Here is an 11,512-nt window from a genome sequence, read left to right as displayed (position 1 = left end):
GACAGCATCAAGGGCCAGAGTTGAAGCTCATGACCGACGAAATAAAAAGTGTATGTATGTGTATTTACTGAGTTTGTTTATATGCCATAAACAGTGCTTCATAGTGGTTACAAAGATCAACCATGTCCATCTCAGACACATATACAATAAAAGAGCAGGAGTGGTAACGAGCAGGGTGATTGCTGAGATTTGCAGAAGCAGCCCATGGGGAGTTCTATGTAACAGTAGCAGTGCTGAGAATAGTTTGGATCTAACTTCACATAGCCAGTTTATCCTCCATCAGACTCCTGCCAGACAAAGAGGGCTCTGTTCTCCATTCCTCTTTGTCCCACAAATGTGGGTGGATAAGCATGCTTACCCTTCCATTCAGTGACATCTGAGAGTATTAGGTATACAGCATCTAAGACCTTCACTACTTTATTTATTTATTATTTATTATTACTAAGTGTTAATTTTGGCCAAAACAAAACAGCATTGTTTTCAAAATTCCAGGAAACAGTATGAAGTACACTTCTGTATCCCAGACTCACCTACTATTAACATTTTTGTCCTGTTTTGTTCATTTGTTCATTCACTCGTTTTTTGGATTTTTTTGTTTTTGCTGGTCTTGGGGTTTGAACTCTGAGCCCGGGTGCCTTCCCTGAGCTTCTTTTGCTCAAGGCTAGCACTCTACCACTTGAGCTACAGCTCAACTTCTGGCTTTTTTCTGTGATTAATTGGAGATAAGAGTCTCACAGACTTTCCTGTCTGGGCTGGCTTCAAGACTCGATCCTCAGAACTCCACCTCCTGACCAGTTAGGATTACAGGATGAACCACTGGCACCCTGATCATTTGTTTGTTTTTTTATGGTGTTAGGCATTAGGGTTCTTTCCTTCCTTCCTCCCCTCCCTCCCTCCGTTCCTCCCTCCTTCCCTGCCTCCCTTCCTCCTTCCCTCCTTCCTTTCTTCCTTTGGAGTTGCAGTAATTTTTACTAATAGATTCTGTAAATTTTATGACCCAAAGTTTATAGATAATATGTAACCACTGAAGGGATACATCATATAATAAAGAAGCTTGGTGTTCTTGTTTATATTTGAAAATGGAATAGTTAAATGCAGGATAAAAAGAGACTATTATCAGAAAAGTATTGCAAATACTATCTTGGAAATGTTTTGAAATACTATTCTAGAGATAATTTCCCTTTATCCTGATATTTAACGTAGCTATGTTGAATGTCCCCTTAACCCCACAGTGCATCTGGTTTGTCTGTTTTATTCAGAGATACAGAAGTCATTTCTAGTACTTTATAAAAACTTAGAACCCTCTTGTTTTTTAGGCTGTAAAAAGACATAACCTGACTAAAAGATGGCTTATGAAAATCATTGATGAAAGAGTAAGTTGAAGTTATCTGACAAGTCTTATAATATTTAATATGTGTATGTATATGTATAGCCTACATCCCTTTAGCCCTCTGCTGCCCCACCTGGGCACAATAAGTAGAGTCAGGCACACCAGGCCGAGGCATGTGTATGTATGCACAAGCAGCTCTACTGTTTTTTTTTTGTTTTTGTTGTTTGGTTTTATTTTGTGCTAATCCCTAGGGCTTGAACTCGGGGCATGGGCACTGTCTCTGAGCTCTTTTGCTCAAGCCTAGTATTCTACACTTGGGCCACAGCTCTACTTCCTCCTTTTTTGATGATTAACTGAAGCTAAGAGTCTCACACAATTTTCTTTCTCTGTCTTTGGATTATAGTCCTCAGATCTCAGGTTTCTGAGTAGTTAGGGTTACAGATGTGAACCACCAGCACCCAGAAAATAGCTGGATGGTTTTGTTTGTTTGTTGTTTTTTGTTTTTTTTTTGCCCGCTCTGGGGCTTGAATTCATGGCCTGGGTACTGTCCCTGAGCGTCTTTTTGTTCAAAGCTAGCACTCTACCACTTGAGCCACAGTGCCACTTCCAGCTTTTTCTATTTATGTGGTACTGAGGAATCGACCAAGGGCTTCATGCATGCTAGTCAATACTGAACCACTAAGCCACATTCTCAGCCTGGATGTTTCTTTTTAAAATGGAAATTACGCTTTAATGTATCTGTCACCATCTCTTATTTTGTGTGTGTATGCGTGTGTTTATGCTGGTACTGGGGCTTGAACTAGGGGCTCGAGCACTATTTAACTTTTTCACTCAAGACTAGTACTCTACCACTGGAGCCAGCTTTTTTTGGCAGTTAATTGGAAATAAGAGACTCATGATTTTTCTGGTGCCGGTGGCTTGGAACCTCAGGCCTCAGGAGCTAGCATTACAGGCATGAGCCACTGGTGTCTGGCCACATTAGATTATTTTTAAATAAATACCACACATCATTTGACCTACAAATGCATATGTATCTAAAAAAGATGAGGATTTCTTAGAATATAGCCAGAGTACAATTACCATAGTTTAAAATGGTACTAGTAACTTCTTGTTACCAAATGTCCCTATATAACCCTTTATATTCAATCCATTACTTGATTCTGTGTTCAGATAATAGAGGGAATAAAAAAAAATGACAAATCCAATGAGTAGAATCCTATACTCAATACTTAGAAGAATGGAGTTCTAAGCCAGGCGCCAGTGGCTCACGCCTGTAATCCTAGCTACTCAAGGAGGCTGAGATCTGAGGATCATGGTTCAAAGCCAGCCTGGGCAGGAAAGGCTGTGAGACTCTTATCTCCAATAAACAACTCAGAAAACCGGAAGTGGTGCTGTGGTTCAAGTGGTAGAGCGCTAGCCTTGAGCTGAAGAGCTGAGGGACAGCACCCAGGCCCAGAGTTCAAGCCCCATAACCACCAACAACAATAACAAAAAGAATGGAGTTCGGGGTCCAAGGCCTTGACTGGTTCTGGCCTGACCTTACTTGTATAATCTTTCTGATGCATTTCTGTTTATCATATACTTAGTTTACTTAGCTAAACATCTGTTCTGTTCATAATTTAAACTGTACTAATAATAATCCAAAAAGAGAGATAATGATTTATTTAAACATTAAAAATGGAATTGCATGGCTGAGAATGTGGCTTATTGGTAGAGTGCTTGCCTAGCATGCATGCAGCCCTGGGTTCAATACCTTAGCACCCCATAAACAGTTTGGGCCTGAAGTGTCACTGTGGCTTAAGTGGTAGAGCGATAGCTTTGAACAAAAGAAGCTCAGGAACAGTGCCTAGGCCCTGAGTTCAAGCCCCAGGATTGGCAAAAAAAAAAAAAAAAAAGGATGGGATTGTTCACTCAGCCTACAGAATGAATTAGCACTAAGAAAATCTGATATGCCAGGCTCCAGTGGTTCACATCTGTAATCCTAGCTAGTCAGAAGGCTGAGATCTGAGGATTGTGGTTTGAAGCCAGCATTGGCAGGAAAGTTCATGAGACTTATGTCCAACTAACTAGCAAAAAGGCTGGAAGTAGAACTGTGGCTCTAGTGGTAAAGCACTAGCCTTGGTTGGGAGAGGGGAGGCAAGAAGCTCAGGGACAGTGCCAAAATCCTTAGTTCAAGCCCCAGGATCAGCATCTTAAAAAAATAAAACAAAGAGAAGAAAATTGTTCTTATGGTAATTTCCTGTTATTTACAAGACAAAATTAAAGAACTCAAGACAGATACCTTTTCCTGTTTAAAAAAAAAAAACTTGTAGTATTTGAAGAAGAGAATATTTAAAAGATAAGGACTAGATCAAGCATCTATCTAGATATTTAAGGTAATCCTTATCAAAATTCGAGCTTTTCTTTCTTGCTCAAATTGACAAAGTATCTTAAAACTTACGGAGAAATGCAAAGGACCCAGAATAGCCAAAACAGTTTTTTTTTTGGGGGGGTGGGGTCCCATCGTGGGCGTTTTCCCTCAGCTCTTCAGCTCAAGGTTAGCACTCTACCACTTGAGCCACAGCACCACTTCCGGCTTTTTTTTCTTTTTGCTTCTGTGGTGCTGAGGAATCGAACCCAGGGCCTCATGCATGCAAGGCAAGCACTCTACCACTGAGCCACCTTTCCAGCCCCCCAAACGTTTTTTTATTGTTGGGTTTTGTCCAGTACCAGAGTTTGCATTCAGAGCCCTATGCTTACTCATCAGCTTGTACTCTGCTACTTAAGCCATGCTGTCAGTGTAGCATTTTGCTGGTTAATTGAAGATAGAATGTTGTAGGCTTTTATATCTAGTCTGGCTAAATCTATCTTCTCCAGGTCTCAGCCTCCTAAGTAGCTAGGATTACAGATGTAAGCCACTAGTAACCAGCTGCCAAACCAGTTTAGATAAAGAACAAAGTTATAAGATACATTTTCTAATTTTGAAACTTAACTACAAGGCTGTAATGTTGGAAAAGAATAGTCAAATGATTAGGATGATGAAAATTCTTATCCACTCATCAGGATGGCCATAATAAAAAAAAAAAAGATGAATGGCAAGTGTTAGGGAAAATGTAGAGAAATTGGAACCTTGCATACAATGCTTATGGGAATATAAAATGGTGTACCTACTTTGGAAAAAGTTTGGCAGTTCTTACAAAAGTTAAACATAGAGTTACTATCTATCAAGCTCAGTTCAGTGTCTTTTGATACTTTGCGTTTTAGAATTAAAATCAAGCCAACACTGTATATTTTGGTTATTCCTGAGTATTATTTTGATAGGTGATTTGTAAGTATAGAATGTATAAGATTTTAAAGTCATTTTTAATCTTAAATATGCTAAATAATCTTAGTTTTTCAGAGCTAGTATATTTTCTTAATTTTTTTTCTTCTTTTTGGTTGGTCCAAGGGCCTGAACTCAGGACCTGTGAGCTGTCCTTGAGCTTTTGTGCTTAAAGATAGCATTTTACACATCTCCATTTCCAGCTTTTTGGTACTTAAATGGAGATAAGACTTTCCTGCCCAGACTGTTATCCTCAGATCTGAGCTTCCTAAGTAGTTAGGTTTACAAGCATAAGCCACTGGCAACTGGCCCTAACGTCTTCTCTTTATAAGATATTGATAATTCAGCAAGCTTTTTGTATTTCCTTTGACTATAGGAAAAAAATTTGGATGATAAAGCATACCGTAATATCCAGGAACTTGAAAATTATGCTGAAAACACACAAAGCTCTCTTCTTTACTTAACACTAGAAATATTGGGTAAGTTATTTTTCTATTTTATACTACTCTTTTCAAATAAAATGCCTTCCAGATTCCACTCTTTTACTAATTTGACAGTCTGTCCAATTTATTACTGACATTTTTTACACTATCCATAAGATAACTACTTTTTTGTTTAAGAAGCAAGGAAGGAAATATATGTCTTTCTTTGCGGTCCAAACTATTTTAAATCTTCAGGCTCTCGTAAAAGTAGTTTAGGTATTTCATGGGAATGCTATAGTTAATGTCTGGTAATTGCAGATGGCTTTACTCTTTCACTATCATATTAGGATTTGAAAGTCCTGTACTCTGACTCTTCTCTGTCAATAGTACTTTTCCATATTAAATCAAGTAGAAGATACAAAACTACACTTACGAAAGTTTTTATGAGATTTTTCTTTCTCCTCCTTTAAAAAACTTTTTAGATGATACTTTTCCTCCTCTGACTTCGTTCCAAGTTAGTGATGTCTTAATACAATGAGGAAATTATTTGGGCAAGGACAATACCATCTCATTCAAAGAAGGTAATATATTTTATGTTACCCCAAAAGACTAGTAGAGGTCTCCATTGAATAGTTCAGCCAGGTCTCTTGTGCCTGCACCCCTGGTGACATGTTTGCCATCATATTGAAAGGAGGAGGTAAAAAGCCGAATATTTTTAAGTGTATACATGAAATGAGGTCATATGGGAACTGCATAGAGAAGAAATGGAAGATTTATAATGAATTACCATGATAGCTGATGACAATTCTAAATGTGTTCTTGGTGTGCCCAAGTTGGGGGAAAATTTTTTTCTACAATTGAGATTCTAATACCTACTAGGAAATTGGCCACTTTTCCTTTCATTCACTTTTCCTCTCATAAACCTTGTTTTCCAGATACAAATATCTTCTTTTATGTGTTCAACTGATTTCTCTCTGCTGTTTCTATTGATTTGTTATCTACTTAGAATACAGCAGGCTTTTTAATTTTTAAAACCCTAGGAATAAAGAATCTTCATGCAGATCATGCTGCAAGTCACATTGGAAAAGCACAAGGCATTGTCACTGTTTTGAGAGCAACTCCTTATCATGGGAGCAGAAGAAAAGTGTTTCTTCCCATGGATATTTGTATGCTGGTAAGGGTATAATTTACACCCTCTAGGCTGGGAAGGTGGCTCAGTGGTAGAGCGCTTGCCTTGCATGCCTGAGGCCCTGGGTTCGATTCCTCAGCACCACATAAGCAAAAAGAAAAAAGCCGGAAGTGGCACTGTGGCTCAAGTGGTAGAGTGCTAGCCTTGAGCTGAAGAGCTGAGGGACAGCTCCCAGGCCCAGAGTTCAGGCCCCACGACCGGACCCCAAAAAAAAAAAACTTTACACCCTCTAATAAATCACTTCAGTAATGCTGGGAGGAAAGTTCTATCTTATTTCTTTGCTAATCTATTCTTATTAGCTGCTTTGAAAGGAATGTTCATTGCTTCTTCCTTTGTCCTTTTTAGTGAGTTAGAATTGTATCTATCAGGTACAGTAAATCTCTAGAAGGGCTGTGAGGGAACAAGGTCCAGAGAACATCATTTAGTAAAGCTTCATAATAATATTTTACTCCTTCCAAACAATTATAGTAAGTATTCTTAGTTCTTATTGGGGCCTGGTCGTTTTTTTGTTTGTTTGTTTGTTATTAGGAGAAATAATCCTTTTTCTTTTTTTCTGAGGCTTAGTACCAGTGGTTCACACCTATAAATCCTTGCTACTAAGGCTGAGATCTGAGAATCCTGGTTCAAAGCTAGCCCACGCAGACAGTATCTCTAACCAGCAAAAAGCTGGAAGTGGAGTTGTAGCTTAAGTGGTAGAGTGCTAACCTTGAGCGAAAAATCCAAGCTAGAGAACAAGGCCCTGTGTTCAAGCCCCTGTACTAACTCACAAAAAAAGCTAGTCAGAATTTTTGCTTTATTGTTTTGCTTTATTGTTATTGTTTGTCTGTTGCTTCAAATTTTCTGTATTTTTTTCTGTTATTTCTACATTCATATGTACACACATTAGTTAAAAAGTAGACATTATAGATGGGTACTGGTAACTCTCACCTGTAATACAGATTACTTGGGACAGTGAGAGTGAAAGGATGGAGGTTTGAGGCCAGCCTAGGCAGAAAAGTTTATGAGATCCTATCTTGAAAATAACCAGCAAAAAACAGGGCTGGAGGTATGGCTCAAGTAGTGCTGATAGCCTAGCAAGCTCAAGGTCCTGACTTCAAACTTCAGTACTGCCAAAAAGAAATAAATAATTTAAAATTAAAAAAAATAGACATTGTATATTGTATTCTGATCTACCTGTTTTCTTGAGTTATGTTAATTTTTGAGTTGTGATGTATAATTTGTTTTTTTGTGTTTGTTTTTGTTGGTCATGGGGCTTGAACTCTGGGCTTGGACACTGTCCTTGCACTCTTCAGCTCAAGGCTAGGCTCTACCTCTTTAGCCATAGCACCACTTCCAGTTTTCTAGTAGTTTATTGGAGATAAGAGTCTCATGGACTTTCCTGCCTGGGCTGGCTTTGAACCATGATCCTCAGATTTCAACCTCCAGAGAAGCTAGGATTACAGGCATGAGCCACTGGCACCTAGCTAAGTTATGATATAATTTGTTTGGTCTATCCCATCCAGCTCATTATTAAGAAGGAATCACTTGAAGATTTTCCACTTTAAGTCCCCAAAGTAGCTAGGATTCTAGGTGTGAGCTTGGCTGAGCTGGTGAGTTTTTTTGTTTTTTGTTCTTTTTTTGGTGGTTTTTTTTTTTTTTTTTTTGCATGTGTAAGTGCTGGGGCTTGCATCCTGGCATTGTACTTTCATTTAGTTTTTTTTTTCTCTAGGCTGGTGGTCTTCTACTTAAGCCATATGTTTCTTGCTGGTTAGTTGGAGGTCAGAGTCTCCAGGATTTTTCTGCTTGATCTGGCTTCAAACTGGAATTCTCAGATTTCAGCCTTCTGAGTAGTGAGGATTACAGGCATGATCCACTGGTACCCAGCTGAGCTATGTTAATTTAAGTGTGCTTGGAAATGTCTAGCATAAAGTATATTTTTTTTACACAGCATGGTGTTTCCCAAGAGGACTTTCTACGGAGGAACCAAAATAAAAACATGAGAGATGTAATATATGACATTGCCAGCCAGGCACACTTACACATAAAGCATGTAAGTTATCTCTTTTTGCCCAGTTATTTAAGAAATTGTTATTCATAGACATAGCTGTTCCTATAGTATGGTTATAGTATTCTTACCTTGACAGTTTTTTATTTATTTTCTAGTAAATTTACTTAAGGCACTTCGTAAATCTTCCCGCCTTAAAAAAAAAAAATACACACACACACACACACACATATTCCAGCCAAGTGCTGGTGGCTCACACCTGTAATCCTAGTTACTCAAGAGGCTAAAGTCTGAGGATCCTGTTTCGAGCCAACTAGGGCAGAAAAGTCCCCATGAATCTCCTGTTAACCACTTAAAAACGGGAAGTGGTGCTGTGTCTCAAAGTGGTAGAGTGCTGGACTTGAGCAAGAAAGAACTCAGGGACAGTGTCCAACCCCTTGAGTTCAAGCCCCACACTAGACCAAAAAAAAAAAATCTAGTTCTTCTTCAGCAGATAAATACTAAGTGAAATTTGAGCTTTCTCAGCTGGTCTCTTTTGTACCATCCACAGACACAGAGGTGTCTCTCCTTGTCTTCTAGGACCTCCCATCCTTAGTGGTCCTTTATTTGGTATTGTTTGCCTTCTCATAACTGAATTTATAGTCAGCTCACTGACCCTCTGTTTCTTATTTTTTTTTCCCAGGAACTTGTTGAAGAAGTGGCCTGTACTTATTTCTAGTAGAGGCCCTCTCCATCTTGGCATGCTCATTCTGTTCTAATTTGGCTTCTATTTTGCCAACACTGATAAGTAGTCACTAGTAAATAATCTTATTGTCAAACTGAGTATTCATTTCACATTATCTTTCATAGCCAAGCATCCATAGTTTATGCCTGTCTATAAGCCTAGCTACTCAGGAGACTGTCTGAAGGTTGAGATTCAAAGCCAGTCTTCGTAGGAAAGTCCATGAGACACTTATCTCCGTTAACTACCAAAAAGCCAGAAATGGTACTGTGGATTAAAGTGTACAAAAGCTGAGGGACAGTGCCTGAGTCCCTGCCTGAGTGCCCTGAGTTCAAGCCCCATGACCATCACAAAAAAATCTTGTTTTTTATCATTCTTCTCCCTGTGACACCATTGATGCTTTTTTTCTCCTTGAAGCTTTCTGGTTTTTTGTTTTTGTTTTTTTTGGGTCTGGTCATGGGGCCTGAACTCTGGGCCTAGGCACTGTCCCTCAGCTCTTCAGCTCAAGGCTAGCACTCTACCACTTGAGCCACAGCGCACTTCCGGCTTTTTTCTTTTTGCTTATGTGGTGTTGAACCCAGGGCCTCAAGCATGCAAGGCAAGCGCTTTATCACTTAGCCACCTTCCCAACCCCTCCTTGAAACTTTCTTTTCCCTTTATTCTCTAATTTGGCACTTGAACTGAGTTCTGCGTATTACTTTAGTTGTTCTTTCACAAGTATATGATGTTGATATTATTTAGAGATACCCTTCCAAAGTAATGGTATGTTTGTTTCTGATCTTTTGGACTAGCTACTGAAAATGATTGGTTTTATTTTTTCTCCTTTTCACCTTCCTCTTTCTTCCTTTTTAAAAATTTTCTCCCTTTTTTCCTCCATTCCTTCTTTCCTTCCTTTGTCCTTCCCTCTCTCTTTTCTTTTCCCCTTGGGGGAAGTAGGGCTTCAATTCAGAGCTCTTGTGCTTTCTCATCTTTTCTACTTACTGCTGATAATGCCACTTGAGCCATACCTCTAAATCAGCTTTTTGCTGGTTAATTTAAGATTGATTACTTTTCTGCCTGGATTGGCTTTGAAGCTCAATCTCTGATTTTGGCCTCTTCAGCAGCAAGGATTGTAGACATAAGCCACTTGTGCCTGGGTGAATTTGGAGATTTTTATAGACATTTAAGAAGATGGGCTATTGAAGATGGCAGGCTTGTTACTTGGAAAGGAGGTCAGCACTGAATATCAAGGATGGTTGGAGCCGGGCGCCGGTGGCTCAGGCCTTTAATCCTAGCTACTCAGGAGGCTGAGATCTGAGGATCCTAGTTCAAAGCCAGACCAGGCAAGAAAGTCTGTGAGACTCTTATCTCCAATAAACCACTAGAAAACCAGATGTGTTGCTATGGCTCAAGTGGTAGAATACTTGCCTTATGTGGAAGAGCTGAGGGATAATGCCCAAGCCCAGAATTCAAGCCTCACGACCGACCAAAAAAAGAGGGGGGGATGGTTGGGTTTTTTGGGGTTTTTTTTGGCCAGCCCTGGGGCTTGAACTCAGGGCTTGGGCACTGATCTTTTATTGCTCAAGGCTGGCACTCTACTACTTGAGCCACAGCACTACTTCTGGCTTTTTCTGTGGATGTGGTACTGAGGAATTGAACCTAGGACTTCGTGCATACTAGACAAGCACTCTACCACTAAGCCACATTCCCAGCCCAAGGATAGTATTTTAAATATAGTTTAAACAGTTACTTTTTCCTGTGTCCATTAGGTTTTAGAAACTAATCTTCATTCTTCAGATGAACTATTTTCTTATTTGGGGGAGAGGGCCTTAATAGTATTGTACCACTTCTGGTGCTGCTTTGTGTTCACTTTTAAGAGGGAGAAGTATTGCAAACTACTTTCCTTTTCCCTTTAGGCAAGGTCCTTCCACAAAAGTGTTCCTGTGAAAGCGTTTCCTGCTTTTCTTCACACAGTAAGTACATTAGCAGAGGAGGAGAATAATTACAGAAGCACATATGTGTGATCTTTTGGGGTTTATAAAGTTCCCAGTGTAGTTCTTGTGTGGGAGTGTTTGGTTTTGTTTCCCTCCCTTCTGGTGGCTTCATTAGTTACATGATGATTTTAGTAATGGTCACACCTGCATTTGCTAGAGTTATCACTAACACTGACTCTACAATAGTACTGTGTTGAGTCTGTTTTGCCTCTTTGGACAAAGGATCTACTAAAAGGGGGAATTACCGGAAAAACTGCTCTGTAGGATTATGAGGTTTCAGCTCTATAGATATTCCTTCTGCTCCATTCTTTTCCTTCAGAATGCCCTAACCATATTGTAGCACTCGTTCCCTAATAGTGTTTCACAGACCAAAGCTGAGTTGACTACATCAGAATAACCTGGGGGGAAAAAAATGTAATAGAGTTTCTTGGACTCTTTTAAGTAAGAGTCGCAGGACCGAGATAGGATAGAGTTCTTATAAGAATATGTGATTTTGGGGCTGGGAAGGTGGCTCAGTGGTAGAGCGCTTGCCTTGCATGCAAGAGGCCCTGGGTTCAATTCCTCAACCCCACATAAGCAAAAAGAAAAAAGC

At 39.5% G+C, this 11,512-nt stretch overlaps 1 protein-coding gene across 2 annotated transcripts in view; it reads left to right on the top strand.

Moving 5' to 3' along the window:
• Positions 1 to 11,512, top strand: part of Ndufaf6 (NADH dehydrogenase (ubiquinone) complex I, assembly factor 6) — a 25,946-nt gene that overhangs the window by 10,225 nt on the left and 4,209 nt on the right. For both annotated transcript variants that reach the window (XM_013012376.1, XM_013012377.1), the window contains 5 exons: positions 1,317 to 1,373; positions 5,008 to 5,110; positions 6,094 to 6,227; positions 8,170 to 8,271; positions 10,843 to 10,899. In XM_013012376.1, the coding sequence (XP_012867830.1) occupies positions 1,317 to 1,373; positions 5,008 to 5,110; positions 6,094 to 6,227; positions 8,170 to 8,271; positions 10,843 to 10,899 (453 nt within the window). The remainder of the gene's footprint in view (positions 1 to 1,316; positions 1,374 to 5,007; positions 5,111 to 6,093; positions 6,228 to 8,169; positions 8,272 to 10,842; positions 10,900 to 11,512) is intronic.

This window comes from Dipodomys ordii, unplaced genomic scaffold (assembly GCF_000151885.1).
Source record: "Dipodomys ordii isolate 6190 unplaced genomic scaffold, Dord_2.0 Scaffold17, whole genome shotgun sequence".
Classification (NCBI taxonomy): Eukaryota; Metazoa; Chordata; class Mammalia; order Rodentia; family Heteromyidae; genus Dipodomys; species Dipodomys ordii.
Note: the sequence above shows the minus strand (reverse complement) of the source record. Positions and strands in the feature narration are given on the sequence as shown.